Below are 18,393 nucleotides of genomic sequence, written 5' to 3' on the forward strand. Positions count from 1 at the left end.
ATACGAAGCTCTCGACAAGAGGGTATGGGGAAAAGAACATGCCCAAAACAGCCCACATCCTGATGGTCACTTTTGTGTGTGGCTGCATCACACTGTGTGTAGACTATCAATACACAAATCACCAAGTGTCACCACACACTGAGGTTCTATCTGTCCCCAGTTTGGCTTCAATCTTGTGGAATGTGCCAAGTAATTGGACAGTTCTTTGTAATTTTTCCAAGAGGAGCAATTAATAAAGGAAAACACCTTTGACTACAAGTCCATCAGGCAGTGGTCAGCACATAGCATCCTTGAGACCCAGCGGAAAAAGAAGAGGGTCAATCCTGTCAGGTGGCCCCCTGAATAGACTGTCAAAGTCAGTTGGCACAATACCTCATCGCCAGAACTTTCCAACAATTAACAAGACACTGCTTGGCTGGTGGTGAGAAAGGCACTGCCCTTCAGATACTTCATGCACACCCAGTCTCTGTGCGCCACCAAACACTGACCTCGAAGTAGGTCTGCTAGTGAAGAAATTGTCACTCATCGCCTTCATAATGAATGCGCCTTTGCAAAGAAGAGCTGGAGAGAAATGCAGTGGTTTTTGTTGAGGTTCATCTTGAGCAGGTCTGTGACACAGGAATGTTCCCCAGGATGCACACCAAGACAAATGTCAGCTGTGCTTGAAGGACCATCAACTTGGTCAAGGACACTCTTTGGTCTCCCCAAAACCTGTTGGTCTTCCAGCGTAAAGACTTAATCTCAATCAAGTGCTACAGACTGGCACATTCCAAGGTCAAGGACCACATGTCGAGGGACATGCTAAAGCTCGGAGCAGCTGCTGCCTGAGGAGCAGTGGGGAAAGACCACCGTCTTTCTGCCAAAGTACAATGGGAAATAGTTCCATGATGAGACCCGCCTCATAGCCTGAAAATATATGTAAACAGTGTCCTGCATGAGTAGGAAATGCCTTTGGTTGTAGTTTCAGGAAATGTCAAATGTTTGTTTTTGTATATATGCAAAGACTGTAGAGAACTATATTGGTACCTTGTACAATATACATAAAGATACTTTTTAATGAAAGTATATCTTTGTAATAATAAAAGGTTTTAAGCAGAACCAAACAGCTGCGTGAATTATTCAACTCCAACATTACAGGGGTTCAAAACTAAAATTAGATCCCATGTATATAGGCTTAAGCAGCTAATACCAGTTTTAGATCAACACCAAAACTGTCTACAGTGCCACTGTTAGCAAAATGCTGGTTCCCAGGCAGTGAGCTCAAATTATGTGTGGTCATAATATTTAAATGTTGGTCCTTCTCACCCCTATTTTCTGCCTAATTTGCAATAACAACTGATGGCTGTAATGTATACCTGCTTCAATCCTATTGTCATTATGGTTGCTAAAACATTGAGATTTCCTGTGGAACACTCACCTCAAACTAAAATTCCAGAAGACACAGACTGAATCAACAGCAAGAGAAGAAAATGCCTGAAGAGGAAAAAGCAACTGCATTAAATATTGGAAATGTTAACACTTGTAGTTCTGACGTATTGATGGGGGGTAAGTTTGCAATTACTTTCAACTTTATATTGTTACTCTTGCTGTAAGTACATATTTTGTTTTCTCTATTTGCAATGGTAATTAAATACAGCCTAAACCTATAATTGCACCTCAAATATTCTGCTAAACATTTCATTGCTCCATGTTCCATTATCTCCCTTCTCCTGTTCATCCATGTAACCTCACTAAAAAACAATGTCATGATGTCAACCCTGACAAACCCTTTCAGAACTTTTCAAGTTTCAATAAGGTCACCTCTCAGGTTTCTGAACTCCAGTTGACTTTGCCTCTGATCACAGGACCAACCTTCTCATCCCAGAAACCAATCTGGTGAACCTTCGCCCTACCTCTTCACATTTAAATTAGATTCCCTACAGTAGGCTGGAAACAGACCCTATGGCCCAACAAGTCCACACCGACCCTTTGAAGAGGGACGCACTCAGACCCATCCCCCTCTAACTAATGCACCTAATACTATGGGCAATTTATCATGACCAATCCACCTGACCTGCACATCTTTGGATTGTGGGAGGAAACCCACGCAGACACGGGGAGAAGGTGCAAACTCCACACAGACAGTCGCCCGAGGCTGGACTCGAACCTGGGTCCCTGGTGCTGTGAGGCTGCAGCACTAACCACTGAGCCACTGTGCTGTCCTCAATCAAATTTTCTTAGTATTTGTTTTAAACATTTACCTGAACTGTTGGAACTGGCAATTTGAAAAGGTAAGGGAAAGCCCTCTTTTAACATCTTGCAGCAATTTCTCAACACCATACAGGATCTCAGAGTATGAACTAAAACCCAGCCTGTGGTTTCGATCCCAAATGTCCAAGTCAGAAGCAACAGCAATGCCAACTGAGCTAAGCTGACAATGCACATGCAGGTTACCAACTAAAAACACATATAGGGGGATCTAAGATGGCGGCGACCCAGCAAGACTGAGTCTATAGTGCTCCTCCCAAGACTTGGGTACAGTGGGTCACCCACCCCCTACCACGCTCACTAAATCATTTATAATAGTTGTGTAATTTAATTAGTTGTGTAATATTACATTTAAACAATTTAATCCTAAATTAAAATGACTAAAGGGAAGGGAGCCCGCAGCTCTCAGCAAGCAGGAACCCCTCCCCCATCCTCTCCAGCTGCAGCATAGGTGTCCACAGCCGTCCCGGGGGACTTACCTACAGTGACAAGCCTTGCAGAAATGATTTCCAAGCTGGACTCGAAGATCGATGCCTTTATTGCAGAATCCAGAAATCGTTGGGACTCGCTCTCGGCCGCGCTGCAGAAGCACGACCGAGAAATCCAAGAAATCAAGCGCTGAGTCAGAGGGGCGGAGTTAAAGGCCGCGACCTCCGAAACTACCGCTCAATCGGCCGATAATCGAGGTCGTCGAAAAAATATTCGTTTGCTGGGCCTTCCCGAATGGGAAGAGGAAGGCCAGCTTACAGCATTCCTCGAGAAGTGGCTGCCACAGCTTTTAAATCTGCAAGCTGGATCAGACCAGGTAAGGGTGGAATGGGCCTACCGGGTCGCAATACGCGGGCCCGGCTCGAACCAGCGCCCACGCCCGGTCCTGTTCCAGCTGCAGAGCTATAGGGAGAGGCAGATACTCCTAGAAGCCTCGAGAAATCTCGGAAAAGACCCCCAAGCTATGATCTATAAAGGATCCAAGATCATGCTATTTCAGGACTTTTCCCCGGCTCTGGTTCGAAAGAGGAAGGCATTCGACGAGGCGAAGAAGCGTTTAAGGGACTTAAATATTCAGTACTCCTTACGCTACCCAGCGACGTTCCGCTTTAACCATGAAGGATCCGTATATAACTTTGGATCACCAGAAAAGGCTAAGGAATTCTTGGACTCTCTTAGATAAACTGTAAGACATAATGGATGTTGGTTTGCCTTTCCCCCCGCTTTGGTTTATATCCCCCTTTTTTTTTCTCTTACCTTATTGTTTAATATTATCATGGGGGTGGGGAGAGGGATGTGATTTTCTCCCCCCCCCCCCCTTGGGGTTGTTTTCTGTTATTATTTTATGTATATATGAGGGATGTATGTGTATGTGTGTGTATATATATATATATATATATATATATATAAAAGTTGGGGGGTTTGGTTAATGTTGGTGGGGGGAGGTGGTTACCTTATTCAATTTTACCTCTGTCTCTAGGAGCGGGGTTGTTTTCCCCTTGTTATTTTGTATTATTATATTTAATTATTATTTGTTGAGGTGGTAATTTTATAGTTATATGTTTATATATGGTATTAACATTACCAAATATATCCAGGTGTTGGTATGGGTGGGGGTAGGGTGCTCACTGTTAACTCTAGCTTTGTATTATATTTGAATTCTCCTCATTTTATTGAGGAGTGCCTGGGTCAAGGGTGGGGCATTGGTTGGGAGAGGATATGATGGACTTTTGGAGAGGAAGTGACGCCCCCTGGGAACAAGGGGGAAAATCTCCACTTAGATACGTTTTATATTTTTTTAATTTAGAAATAGTTTTTTATTGTATTGTTGTGGGTGTATTAAAGAGGGTTTATTTTTGTAAATTTTACATGTTCTACGCTCGGGATGTTCTGGATAGGACTCCCCCTCCCGAGGGGTCTCGGATTGGCCCAGAGGATTATGGTTGATCAGTCGGTTAAGTGGTGCATGTGGAATGTCAAGGGGAGTAATTCACCAGTCAAAAGGAAGAAAATATTATCAAATCTTAAGAAGGAAAGAGTTGATATAGCTCTCCTACAGGAGACACACCTGTCGGATAAAGAACACTTGAAATTATGACAGGGCGGATTTCATCAGGCCTTTTTTTCTTATTTTAGCTCAAAAAGCAGGGGAGTTGTTATTCTTGTTTGGAAGAATTTCCCTTTCAAAATCCTAAAGCAGACAAAAGACGAATCTGGATATTATATCTTGATTAAAGCCCTCATAAATGGAGAGGAATATGGGATTTTAAATTTGTACTGCCCCCCGGCACACCCCTTTAAATTTATAACGGAAGCCTTTTCAAAATTGATGGCTTTTGATGCCCGTCATATAATTATAGGGGGAGACTTTAATTGTATTATGGATCCGGAAATAGATAGGATTCCCAAGAGTACTGCAGGAGTATGTCCCAGATCTAGACAATTGATGGATCTGAACAAAGAATTAGGATTAGTAGATGTATGGAGATGTCTTCATCCACAGGGCAGAGATTTTTCTTTCTACTCTAATCCACATAAATGTCATACCAGAATTGATATGTTTTTTGCCCCCTCGATTTTTTAAAATTCCATATCATCCTGTAAAATAGGTAGTATAGCAATTTCCGACCACGCTGCTGTATATATGGAAACTAAGGCGAGGAACAATGGGACATCCCCTCGGCATTGGCGTATGGACCCCTTCCTAATGAAAGATAGTAAATTTGTAAAGTACTTCTCTCAAGAATTTAAAACTTTTTTAGAAATTAATTCAGGTACAGCTAGCAACCCATCAATGATATGGGAGACCATCAAAGCTTACACGCGAGGTTTGATCATCTCCTACTCAGCGACCCAGAAGAAATTGAAGGGAGAACAACAGCGTCTGCTTGAAGCCCGCTTAAAAGCGGCTGAAACAGCATACACTGATAGACCTATTATTAAATTGCAAAGGATTACAGCTCTTAGAACAACTCTAAATACTACGCTTACTCAAACGGCTAAGAGAGAAAAAGTATTTGCAAAACAAAGGTTATATGAATATGGCGACAAACCGGGTAGATACTTAGCATTTCTTGCAAAGAAAAAAAAGGCCCCTCAGACTATTACATCTATCAAGGAAAGTACGGGTATTTTGACTCATGATCATAAAAAGATTAATGTGATCTTTAGAGAATTTTATTCTGAGTTATATAAATCGCAGGATTGTGAAGATAGGACGAGGAGGATGCAGTCATTTTTTAAAAATTTGACTTTTCCAGGCCTAACTCCGGAACAAGTATCGGTCCTAAATGCTCCTCTTACACTCCAAGAAATACTTGATGCAATTAGGCAACTTCAGAATGGTAAGGCGCCGGGCCCAGATGGTTTTCAAGCTGAATTCTATAAAGAATTTACAGAAATATTGGCTGGTCCACTTATGGACATGTATACTATGCATATAGTCAGGGCTGTCTCCTGCCTTCGCTGAAAGAGGCAAATATCTCTCTTATCCTTAAAAAAGGAAAGGACCCAGAAGATTGTACATCATACAGACCAATATCCTTGCTAAATGTAGATTTTAAAATCCTTTCTAAAACATTAGCACTGAGACTAGAAAGGATACTGCCACATATTATAAAGGAGGATCAGACGGGGTTTATTAAGGGCCGTAGATCATCCAATAATATTAGAAGGGCTCTGAATATGATTCAAGCCTGTCATCAGGGTAAGATACCAGGAGTAGTGGTTTCATTAGACGCGGAAAAGGCATTTGATAGGGTCGAATGGTCATATTTGTTTTACACATTGGAAAGGTTTGGCGTTGGACAGGTGTTTACCAAATGGGTCTCAACATTGTATAGTGATCCCAAAGCAGTTGTGGTTACCAATGGATTAGGTTCGGATAGCTTCAGTGTGGGTAGGGGCTGCCGTCAGGGATGTCCCCTCTTGCCATTGTTATTTACGCTAATAATTGAACCACTAGCAGAAGCTATACGAGCTGATCCTAATATAGTGGCCCCAAGGATTGGTACAGGTAAACATAAAATTACCCTTTATGCAGATGATGTTCTTCTATTCCTCAGTAATCCTCTGATGTCTATACCTTGCCTAATCCAAGTTATCAATACATTTAGTGCATTCTCAGGCTATAAAATTAATTTATCAATATCGGAGGTTATGCCAATGGGTGGTCTTGCTATGATACCCCGCTTAGCGGACGGATCCCTTTTTCCCTTTCGTTGGTCCCTGGAGGGATTCTTATATTTAGGCATTTTTATCACTCCAGTATTTGGTCAGTTGTATAAGGTTAATTTTGTGTATTTACTGGAAAGGATAAGGCAGGACCTCCAGCGATGGGGAGACCTATCAATTTCCTGGTTGGGTAGAATAGCACTAATCAAAATGAATGTCCTGCCCCGTCTCCTATATCCTATGAGAATGCTTCCGGTGATGCTGCCAAGGACGGCTTTATGTAAATTATATGGCTGGCTGGGTTCCTTTATCTGGAATCATAGGCGGCCCCTCATTAAGCTGAAGAAGCTACAGCTTCCACAGGCAAGGGGTGGATTGGACTTCCCAGACTTTAGGAAATATCAGTTAAGTTCCCTATTAAGTTACATAGCTGATTGGGTCTTGTCTGATCCACAATCAATCTGGTTGGACATCGAGGCCTCTGAAGTAAAATACCCACTTATTAACCTTTTATTCTCAGACAAGAGGAAAATCATTACAGATCACTGTAAATACCCTATAATACTAAATACAATCAAGGCTTGGAATATAATGCGGCAAAATGAGGGCAATTCACATAAAACATCCCCCTATGCACCGATAGTGGGAGCATGGGGATTCCAACCAGGGTTAACAGATGCCACTTTTAAACTCTGGAGATCCAGGGGTATCTCATGTTTAGGGGATCTATTTAAAGATGGGGTCCTGATGTCTTTTGAACAGCTGCGTCAGAAATTCGGATTACCTAATGGAGACCTCTTTCGATACTTCCAAATTCGAGATTATATACAGAAGAAGACTACATTATTAGATAGTCTTTATAAATCAGATAGAGAATGTAGTGTCCTACGACCAGTGGGGGTATCTTCCGTCAGTACTATTTATCATTTACTACATGATGAAGTATCGGGAGATATGGATAATCTGCTTAAAACATGGGATCAGGATTTGGGACTAGAAATCTCTATAGAAACGTGGAATGATATTTGGGAAAATGCTAGAAGAATTACTATCTGTAACAGAACCCAGGCTATCCAGCTGAAGATACTTCATAGGGCCCATATAGCACCGGTTCGATTGGCAAAATTTAAGGCAGGAGCATCTCCAATGTGTCCCAAATGCAAAATAGAGGTGGGCACTCTTGTACATTGCCTATAGACCTGTCATAAGATCCGTAGATATTGGACTAAAGTAGCAAGTACCCTGACAGAAATTTTAGGAACGGAAACTAAAGTGGACTCTGTATCTCTTCTCTTGGGCTTTTCGAACTTTCCCTCCCTGGACACGTACGGGAAGAGACTATTTTCTATTCTTTCTTTCTGTGCAAGGAAAAATATTTTGGTGAACTGGGCGGCTGAGGGCCCCCCTGGACTTTCAAATTGGCACAGACTAATTATGGAATGTATTCCCCTTGACTTCCATACAAATATGGTGCACCGAAAGACCGAATTATTTTATAAAATATGGCAGCCCTTCTTGAATTACATAAATACAGATATTTCGGCTATCCTAACAAGGGCTTTTATTTAATTGAGATTACAAACCTGGCTGGTCCGGGGCCCCTCGGGGGAGGAATCCCGCACGAATACGGGTTTTATTACATCTGATGTTAACACATTCCGAGTATGTCTTAAATATACACTCTGGTTAGTTGTAGGTTAGATTAGTAGATAGTTGAGTTTTGTTTGTTTTTTTTCTTCTTTTTCGTTTTTTTTTTTGTTTTTTGTTTTTTTTGTTAAATTTTGGCTATTGTATATTTGAGCTAATTGTATATCAATGTTTATATCTGAGAGTTTTGTTTATTTTTGTAAACTTGTAAAAATGTTAAATTTCTAATAAAAATATCTATAAAAAAAACACATATAAATCCAAGTAATTGTTTTCAAGACGGAAATAGAGCCCAAGATCCTACCTTTATTCGGTGTCGTAACCTGTACTTTGTAGCCATGCTGACGGGCTGACCCCCTTGAAACACAGTTGATGAAATAACTGCTGATGCAATTTGCATCCCTGCACCTCTGTCGACAGCATGGAAAACATAAAGATGGATTGATTCTCAGCATTCGAGTTTTGAAGGTTAAAGTTTCTCAAATCTTCACCCAAAAACCTTACCGTATTTTTCAAAACTCGATACACTGCAAAAGCATTCAGAAATTGATTTTATAAATCAGTTGCAGACTTAACTGCAAATAGATGAAGTGGTATAAGAAAAATAACTTGTCTTAGATTTTGCATGCATTTTACACCCTGTCTAATTAACAATTTGCATCCTGGCTAATTCCCGCACAAGCTGAGAGTACCATGAATGTCCTGCCTTTTCAATCTTTCCCTTCTTTCCCTTGCTTGAGGTATGGTGACTGTCTGGTTAAATTAACAAAACTAGTAACATGTTGGAATCTCAAAAGTAAGGTTTCCATTTGCCTGTCACACAATGTCCTCTCTCTGCATGTGGGCACAGCTCATTTACCCAAGCCTGGCATAACTGTGACTGATGTCCAAACTACTTTGAGAAAACTCTGTGGTAACCCTGTCTTAGGCTGCAAAAGATTGTGCTTCTCCTACAGTTTCCTTTCTGCTCGCTGCCCCTTCATAGATTATGCATTTTCTTAAGAGTCTTTGAGGGCACTGAATACCTGGAATTGCATTCTTGGAGACTGTACTGTTTAATTGGCTACTATATTCTGAATCAAAAAGTGTGGTGCTGGACAAGCACAGCAGGTCAGACTTTGGGCATAAGCCCTTCTTCAGGAATGTTGGGGCTGAGTGATAAATGGGGTAGTGGGGTAGGGCTGGAAGGAAGGTAGCTGGGAAAGCGATAGATGGATGCAGGTGGGAGGTTAATAGTGAGGGTGGAGTGGATAGGTGGGAAGGAAGATGGACGGGTAGGACAAATCTAGAGAGTGGTGCCGAGTTGGAGGGGTGGATCTGGGATGAGGTGGGAGGAGGGGTAATTTAGAAACTGATGAAGTTGATTTTGATGCCATGTGGTTGTAGGGTCGTGAGGCAGAATTCACTGCATTTCTAGTTCTTAATATCGAGCAATGTTCTCTCACTCTTGATAATTCTGAAAAACCTTTGTTTATATTGATATATTGAAAACAGCTCTCCAGTACAGATTTCTCCCAATTTTCCATTACAACCTTTTTCTCTCTCTACTCTGCTGTCAGGGTTCCTTCACAACTTACATCATTATCATTAGCATATTCACATATAGTTCTACAATAAAATCCCAACAAAATTACTACACTGAGCTACCATTGTATGAAAACGGCAAAAAAGCTCAGATCCCAGGGAGAGTTAAGTGGCACCTCAGCAAATAATTCAGACGAAATTGTCCACCTGGCCCATAACTTCATGTTTGAATCTCTCCAATAGAAGCTCTGCAAAAGTTCAAAATCATATTTTGTCTAGTTGACTAATGTAAACTATCACTTCCTGTCCTTATTGAACTATTTTTTTATATGGTTGACCAGTACAGACCGTTATAAGCAATGGTTTGTGCCTCCCCCAGCATCCTTAGCAGCTGCATAATTAATGGTTCACCTGGCCAGTGCTGGCCTTTTTTACATCATTACTGCCAACTTCAGCATAATTAAGATGCCCGTGTTCAATTTGCAAGTGACAATGATATGGCATAAATTGACTTTGACCAGCATTTGAACCCTAAGCACTTTCACACTTTATGCATTGCAAATGGATGATGGAACATTTGCAAATTAATGCTTACAAATGCTTGTTTCATGTATATGCCCTTCCCATGTCCTAATGTGCGGTAGATGTGGACCCTGCACGTTGAGCTATCAAACTGACACTGACCTGCCCACCCAGGACTTTATCCAGCCATTTTCCACTTGCATTTTGCATCTAAAGAATGGCAAGAGATGGCTGGGAACAGAGTCTATGGTAGACACACTCAGCATTGGGCTTTGCCTGATCCCAGAAACCTCCGATAACAGTCTCCAAACCCTCTTTTAATTCACACTTAGCGACAGCTCATTTCCATTCATCCTCCCAATGTGAGGAACCATTCCTGAAGAATGCCCGAAACGTCGATCCTCAAGCTCCTCGGATGCTGCCTGACTTGCTGCGCTTTTCCAGCACCACACTTCTCAACTCTTCATCTCCCACCTGCCCCAAAACTCGAATTATGCCTTACTGATTCCCATCAGATTGACCAGCTGTCCACAGATCTTTCAAGTAAAGTCTCACTCACTTAAATCCTTCATCAGAAACCGCTTCTATCACACTGTTGGTGTCCAACGTGCCATTTCCAAGCAAACAGTGAAGGGTGCCATACCAGGTGTTCACAAACGTAGCTCTTGTTAAACCTATAAGAGAGAACAATAAGTTTTAATTAAAATCCTTTTTTTTTGTGTGATTAGATTCCCTACATTGTGGAAACAGGCCCTTCAGCCCAACAAGTCCACACCGACCCTCCAAAGAGTATCCCACCCAGAACCTAATTTTTGAAACATTTATATTTTACAAAGTTTTTTTAAAACTATTATGTCATATTATTTTCTGCTGTGCTGTCAATGTTTGATGGCTGTTCATAGGGAGTTGGAACCTGCTAATTGTTTGTAAAACAATTTGTAAAAGTTTGCAAAAGCCAGAGACTTGTCAAATGGCAGAGGGCAGCTTCATCCTTTAGTTGAGTAAAATCTCACCGGGAAGAATCTTCCTTTTTGAAATGCAGTGTGGAGGTAAGTATAAATGTAGCAGGCACTTCCACTTGTAAGCAGTTCAGATTTTCCCACACAGTTGCTTTCTTCTCAGTTCATTCCATATTCCCGCACAGGTTAAAGGGCAGGTTTTACAGCGGCAAGCACTGAAACCCATCAGGAACTACACGGTTTCAACATCCAGACACTATCTACAACCCAGAAGCATTTCTCAATTTCGGCTCATCAGCCCCTACTCATCTACCCACACTTGGAGATGTCAGAGATTGTGCTCCACCTTGCACTCAAATTCCTGGATGTCCTGGTTGAGAAATTGGTCAAAGGGTCCTACTATTGTTAACAATCTAGCAACATCGCCCAGTCCACCAGTGTCAGATCACCTTGGAAGGGTAAAGCACTGCAAAGGTTTGAGCAACAAGTGAAGCTAGCTAGTTTCACATGACCACTATCCCACAGCAATGAGCGATGTTCACTGCTATATGGATTTTGCCGTCAAACCATAAAAGATGTTCTGCCTATTATATAAATATGTAATGTGGAATATGAATTTCAATGTTAATGTGATGTCAGGGATGTAAGGTGCATAACCCAAAGACTAGCAGATTGTGTCAAACAGCACGCCCCTGTTCACAACAAGCAAGGTACTGACTGCAATCAACTAGCCTGTGTTTGTAAAACTCAATATAGTGCCTGACAGGGATAGGGAATTAGGCTAACAACCAGTTTAGGATTAGCGTTCAGGCTTCTCATGCGACACATTTGCCTGTACTGGAAACCACAAAGAGAAGACAGATAGAATGGTGGGTTAGAAAGGAAATGGAAAATAAAGATTTAACTGCAGCTTTACAGGGCCTTGGTGAGACTAAATCTGGAATACTTTTTTTAGAGTTTGGATTTTTCCTTTATAAAACCATATTATAAAAGCTCAAATTACTTGATCAAATCCAAGGATAAAGGGCTTACCTTATTAACAATTGAATGCGTTGGTGTGATGTTCGTAACCAGGTCAACGTTAGAATATGAGTTTCCTGATTGGACCAGATTAACAGCTCCAATCAGGGAGCCGTGGCTGACAGGTCAGAACAGGAGTGTCAGACAATCTGTTCACTCTGAGAGCTCGCTCTGAGGGAGTTGGATGAGTATCAAGGAGTCTCCATGTGTGAATAAAGGGGGACTTGGTGACTGGATAACAGCCTCTGTGGAGTTATTTCAGTGGCGACGCGATTGGGATTAATGATGTAACCATTCAAAAGCGCCTTCTAGCTGAAGCCCAGCTGGACTTCAATCAGGCTTTGTCATTGGAAAATGTGGCAAGTGGAGCGTATGAGTTGTAGGCTATTCTGATGGAAGTGGACAGTCTTGCCAGTCTGACTGAGCTTGGGGGACAACATTTAAGTGAAGGCAATTGCATAGCCGCACTCAGGACACAGCCTAAACAAGGGGACTCTAGGTCAGCCCACAGTAAAACCCCAAAACAAAGCCATGCCTCAGCCAAATGGTTAAAACTTTCTTCAGGATCTGGGCCAGCAAGCACTTGTAGTTGTTGCTGGCACACGGACTCAAGACAGCAAAAGAATCCCAATTGACCTAAATTGAGTCAGAGAACCCGTAGGCCGGTACCCAGGATGGTGTACACCCTGGAAAGTTCATCTACATTTGGTTTAAAACAATTAAATTGCTTATCAACATCCAAATTAGAATCAACCAAAATAAACGTCTGGATAAATGGTCACCCGGATTTTACAGAGGTGCGGTCGTTTCAGTGATCACGCAAAATTCACGCTGGACTCCAACCCTTTGTGCAAGATCTTGGCAAGGCCGAGAACCTATACCAGGGAACCTTTACGGATTATGAGTACAACTTCCATTCAGGTATCATACAAGAAGCAGCTGGCTCAGTTCCCACTGATTGTAGTAAAAGGCTCGGGCCCAAGTTTGATGGGGTGGAATTAGTTGAGAAAAATTCACCTAGGTTGGCTCAACATTTTTCGATTAAAAAATGGCGGCCTGAGTGAAGTCCTAATTAATGACCTGGAGATTTTTCAGGAAAGTCTGGTGACTATCAAAGGATCCAAGTTGACCAGGAAGCAATTGCCCAATACTACAATGCCCACCCAAGCAAAAGTACAGGCAGAAATCAGGAAGTGAAGGAATCATCAAACCAGTCCAGTTTGCAGAATGGGCAGCACCAGTTGTACTGATTGTGAAGCCCAATGGGTCGGTTCGCCTTTGTGGGGATTTTAAACAAATGGTAAACCACTTATCCAATCTGTCGCGTAAGGATTTAGATGCAAAGCTGGCGGGGCGGGGTTGTTGTCCTTCACAAAGCTGGTCATGAGCCTCGTGTACTTGTAATAATGGTTAGATGAGGATTCCCAGACATTATCCACAAATCATTGGAGGTAGCACAGAAGCTCAAGAAAGCCAATGAAGACCCACATGATCAAGACCTTGAGCTTTATAGATATTTTCTAACCAATTTTTTACAGATGTTCGATACATTTATGGAGCAGATAGACTTGAATCTGGGCATCCTAATCCAGAGGTAGGGACACTACCATAGCCCCTTTATAAACAGAGACATAGAGAACAAGCAACCAACAGGAAGTCAACAGTGCCCACTCTCATTAAAGTTTAAATCATATGGCGACTTCAAGTGTCTGCACATGCATAGCTAAATATGGAAATCAAGAAGTTTCAGTTTAAGATGCTCCATGTCTCCAAAGGCTGTATGGCACTGGTATTACAATGGGAGACACATCATTACAACACAAGATGCAGTGAAATGTTGCTGTACCTGCCAGACACAGTCACAAAACTTACCAGAAATATTAGGGCCTGCTCATTCTACCATAAGTGAAATGTTAACTAGGTGGCAAGACTTAAATATAGCCGACCTTTGTAGCACTAAAAAATAATTTCAACAAACATGGATCACCATTCCTTCAGATAGGATTAATTTTATTAGCTTACATTTATTTTTTAAAATTTTTTTCTTTCTTTTAGATTCTTATCTCTCTTTCTCTATTAATCTAATAATTACATCCGTTACTTTTTCATTTCTGTATTTGACCTGACATTGTGTTCAATATTCTAATGGACAATTCCTGGTTCACATTCTCGGTTATTCATAAATGACTTTTCACTCTGATGAATAAAGAGACACGTTGGTGATTACCCTGTTACATAGGTTCCATGGCCCCTGCCAAAAGTGCCATGTTTTTGTTTCTTTAATGGACGAAGAGTATCAGTGAAAAATCACAGAAATTTTGTGGCCAAATATAGGTACAACTACAAAATAAAGGCCTAGTCTTATTACTTGCCGCTATGACAAAATCTGGTCCATAAATTCAATACCAAGTGGGCAGCACAGTGGCTCACTGCGCCAGGGACCCGGGTTCGATTTCAGCCTTGGGTGACTGTCTGTGTGGAGTTTGCACATTCTCCCTGTGTCTGTGTGGGTTTCCTCCCACAATCCAAAGATGTGCAGCTCAGGTGAATTAGTCATGCTAAATTGCCCATAGTGTTAGGCGCATCAGTCAGAGGTAAGTATAGGGTAGGGGAATGGGTCTGGGTGGGTTTCACTTAAACTTCTGACAATATCAAGATTTGGCCTAAATGTTTAACAAACAAGAATTTAAACTAATCATCCAACAATCATCTAACTAAACAGTTGTTCTGTTCCAAATCTAAAGTCATTAAAACATTTGTTTTCTGTTGGATTTCGTTATGTATTGAAGTTTTCATGATAGCTGGCAAACTGGCTCGAGTGACATATGAAAATGTCAGAAAATTGATGTCAGTACATTTTTGCATTAAATTTTATTCACATTTTTACATATAAACAAGACAGCACACCTATCAGCAATACTTTCCTTTTTGTTGGAGTCGATCAATTGCTTCTTTAGGAAGTCCTATTTGATCAGTTGACTTGTTGTTCATATCACTCATATAGACATCAATGTCATTTGTAAAATTGGTGAGTATCTTTTGCCTGATTTCAAGTTCTGAAAAGTAGAGTGAAACAATAAATAGAACCAATTGGCTCAATTAAAAACATTTTGTGAAAGTGTTGAACCAAACACTGAATTTTGTCATAACATTTCCCAACTAACTACAAACATGCTGAGAAAGTGACTGTTGTAAGACGAGTATATGTTTTGCAGACAACGGGGACCCCTTATAGCACATTTCCAATTCACTTACATGACATTTTTACACGTGAAAGCTTCAGCTCAGGCTGCACCAGTAACTCTCACTGTGAAGCTGCTGAAAGGACACTGAGTGCTCAGGGACATGCAGTCAGCTCATGGACTTGACCAAGCTACATTTCTGAGCTTGTTCTCAGTGTTCAGTCATTCGGAGACTGACTTTTGGCTCGGAATATGTGTAGTTCCTGAGGACCAGAGGAAGAGATTCTGCTCGAGTGCTGTTGGTTCGACGTAGCGGACGTGTGCTGGCAGGGGAGAAACCGTGGGGATCGTGCTGCGAGTCGTCGGAGCTGCTGGAGACATAGCTGGATTGTGATTGGACGTTGGAGGATCGTTTGGTTGTGCTGACCTGCTCTTGGTGGATTTTTATACTGGCTTCGGCCTAATGCCAATTCAGGTACCAGCCAACCTCTGAGCTATGGCCTCAGCAGCTGCTCGCAGCCCTGGCCAGGGCATTCGCAACACAGTCAGGGTGACTGTGAAGAAGGTGGAGGAGCACACACCGGTCGATCGGACAGTGTTTGTGAAGATTTTGCTGGAGTGCTGTGGGTTCGAAGCAGCGGATGTGTACTGCCTGCAGGATTTCCCTGCGGCAGGCTATTTCGATGTGACCTTCAGGAGTGTGAAGAATTGTGAGCAGCTCCTGAAGGTCTTCAAGGAGAAGGAAGGGGAACCTCTGTTCTCCATCTTGTCTGCGGTCCCGTTGTGTATGCTTCCTGTGCAGAGGAGTCGGGTTGTAACAATCCAGATGTACAACCCTCACGTCCCAGCAGCAGATGTCCTGACCTTCTTGAGGAGATATGTCCAGGTCGAGGGAGAGAGTACCGATGTGGTCGATCCTTTCGGGATCTGGACCAGCAAACGACAGGTCAGGGTAACCCTGAGGGTCGATGCCAGTGGGAACATCCTCCACCCACCCTCCAGCTTTGCCATCGGAGGAAGCAGAGGTTACCTGACATACGCAGGGCAGCCAAAAGTGTGCCGAACCTGCGGGAGGTCAGGCCACATGGCGGCGGATTGCAAGGTGACCGTCTGCCGAAACTGCAAGCAGAAAGGCCACCCGATGAAGGAATGTAAGGAGGCCAAGAACTGTAATCTGTGCGGAGAGGCGGGCCACATGTACAAGGCCTGCCCAAGACGAGGGGCCGCCACCTACGCACAGATGGCCGGAGGTGGCAACACGAGCCGTGGGCCACCCAAGACCAGCAAGGTACCACAAAACAGCACGGGAACGGTGTCTGGAGGCAACCAGAAGGAAGGGCGGGCTGTAGCGGAGCAGACGGCAGACAGCGGGGACGTGCAGCAGCCGAACCAAGCTCCACCGACATCAAGCCGGTGTTCTTCTCCGACCACTGCCTCCTGCTGGCCGACTGTCACCTACAGGACGAGCAGCGGGCTGGTAAGGGAACGTGGAAGCTGAACACCAAGCTGTTGACCCTGGGAAACATTGAGGAGCTCAAGAGGGACTACGCAGGTTGGAGAACCGTGAAGCCCCTCTTTGAGTCCCCAGCGGACTGGTGGGAAACAGTAAAAGGGAACATCAAGAGGTTCTTCATCCTCAAAGGTGTTCAGGAGGCTAGAGAGAAGCGGGGAAAACTGTCCCAGCTCCAGGAAAGTATGCAGAACCTGCTCCTGCTGCAGACGATGGGGGTGGATGTCACGGAGGATCTCAAGGAGGTGAAGGGCCAGCAAGCCTCGCTCTTTGCTTCGGAGGCCTCCAAGATAATCTTCCGGTCCAGGGTCCGCTTGGTGGAGCAGGACGAGACGTGCTCACGTTCCTTCTTCCAGAAGGTGCACAAAGAGAGCTCTGTGCTCAGTAGCCTGAAGGAAGAAGATGGCTCGCTAACGTCATCTCAGGCTGACGTCATGAGGATCAGTAAATCCTTCTACGCCAGTCTGTATGACGCGAAGCCGACCGACAGCGCGGCCTCCCAGTCGTTCCTGTCCTCTATCACGGAGGTCTTAGACGACAGAACACGGGAGAGGCTGGACCAGCCGCTATCTCTGGACGAGCTGACCAAGGCCCTCGAGTCCTTCGAAAAGAATAAAACTCCCGGAAGCAACGGCTTACCGGTCGAGCTCTATTCCGCTCTGTGGGACTTGATTGGCCAGGACCTGCTGGAGATGTATGTCAGTATGCTTCGGGCAGGTACCATGAGTGAATCCATGAGGAAAGGCATCATCACCCTCGTCTACAAGCAGAAGGGGGAGAGGGAGGAACTCAGAAATTGGAGACCACTTTCACTGTTGAATGCAGATTACAAAATTCTGTCAAAGGCAATCGCCAACCAGGTCAGGTCTGTTCTGGGGTCGGTGATTCACCCTGACCAAACCTGTGCTGTGCCGGGCAGGAAGATCGCTGAGAGTCTCGCACTCCTCAGGGATACAATCGCCTACGTGCAGGACAGAGGGTTGGACACCTGCCTGATCAGCCTGGACCAGGAGAAAGCCTTTGACAGGATATCACACACATATATGAGAGATGTTCTCTCCAAAATGGGCTTTGGGGAGGGAATCTGCAATTGGATCAGACTGCTCTACACCAACATTGTCAGTGCAGTCTCAATCAACGGGTGGGAATCAGATAGCTTCCCAGTCAGATCTGGAGTCAGGCAGGGCTGCCCCCTCTCTCCTGCCTTGTTTGTGTGCTGCATAGAGCCATTTGCCGAGTCCATCAGGAAGAATGCGAGCCTGAGAGGGGTGACTATTCCTGGCAGCGGGGGCCTGCAGGTTAAGGCCTCCCTGTACATGGATGACGTCGCCGTTTTCTGCTCGGATCCGCTGTCCGTGCGCAGACTCATGTGCATTTGTGACCAGTGCGAACGGGCCTCGGGGGCCAAGGTAAACCGAGGCAAGAGCGAGGCCATGCTCTTCGGGAACTGGGCCGACCAATCCTCGATCCCCTTCACCGTCAGGACCGACCACCTGAAGGTGCTGGGTATTTGGTTCGGAGGGGCTGGGGCGTGCGCCAAGTCTTGGGAGGAGCGTATCAGCAAAGTGAGGCAGAAACTGGGCAGATGGAAGCTACGGTCGCTCTCCATCGCGGGAAAAAA

At 43.7% G+C, this 18,393-nt stretch overlaps 1 protein-coding gene across 1 annotated transcript in view; it reads right to left on the reverse strand.

Moving 5' to 3' along the window:
- adgrd2 (adhesion G protein-coupled receptor D2) overlaps positions 1 to 18,393 on the reverse strand; it is a 155,407-nt gene that overhangs the window by 112,772 nt on the left and 24,242 nt on the right. Inside the window, exons 10-13 of the mRNA XM_087998433.1 lie at positions 15,004 to 15,136; positions 10,661 to 10,774; positions 8,360 to 8,465; positions 1,418 to 1,473 (exon numbers count right to left, since the gene is read on the reverse strand). Of these exons, the coding sequence (XP_087854559.1) occupies positions 1,418 to 1,473; positions 8,360 to 8,465; positions 10,661 to 10,774; positions 15,004 to 15,136 (409 nt within the window). The remainder of the gene's footprint in view (positions 1 to 1,417; positions 1,474 to 8,359; positions 8,466 to 10,660; positions 10,775 to 15,003; positions 15,137 to 18,393) is intronic.

Source organism: Chiloscyllium plagiosum, unplaced genomic scaffold (assembly GCF_037043375.1).
Source record: "Chiloscyllium plagiosum isolate Xiang-an unplaced genomic scaffold, Cpla_swu_hap1 HiC_scaffold_21, whole genome shotgun sequence".
Classification (NCBI taxonomy): Eukaryota; Metazoa; Chordata; class Chondrichthyes; order Orectolobiformes; family Hemiscylliidae; genus Chiloscyllium; species Chiloscyllium plagiosum.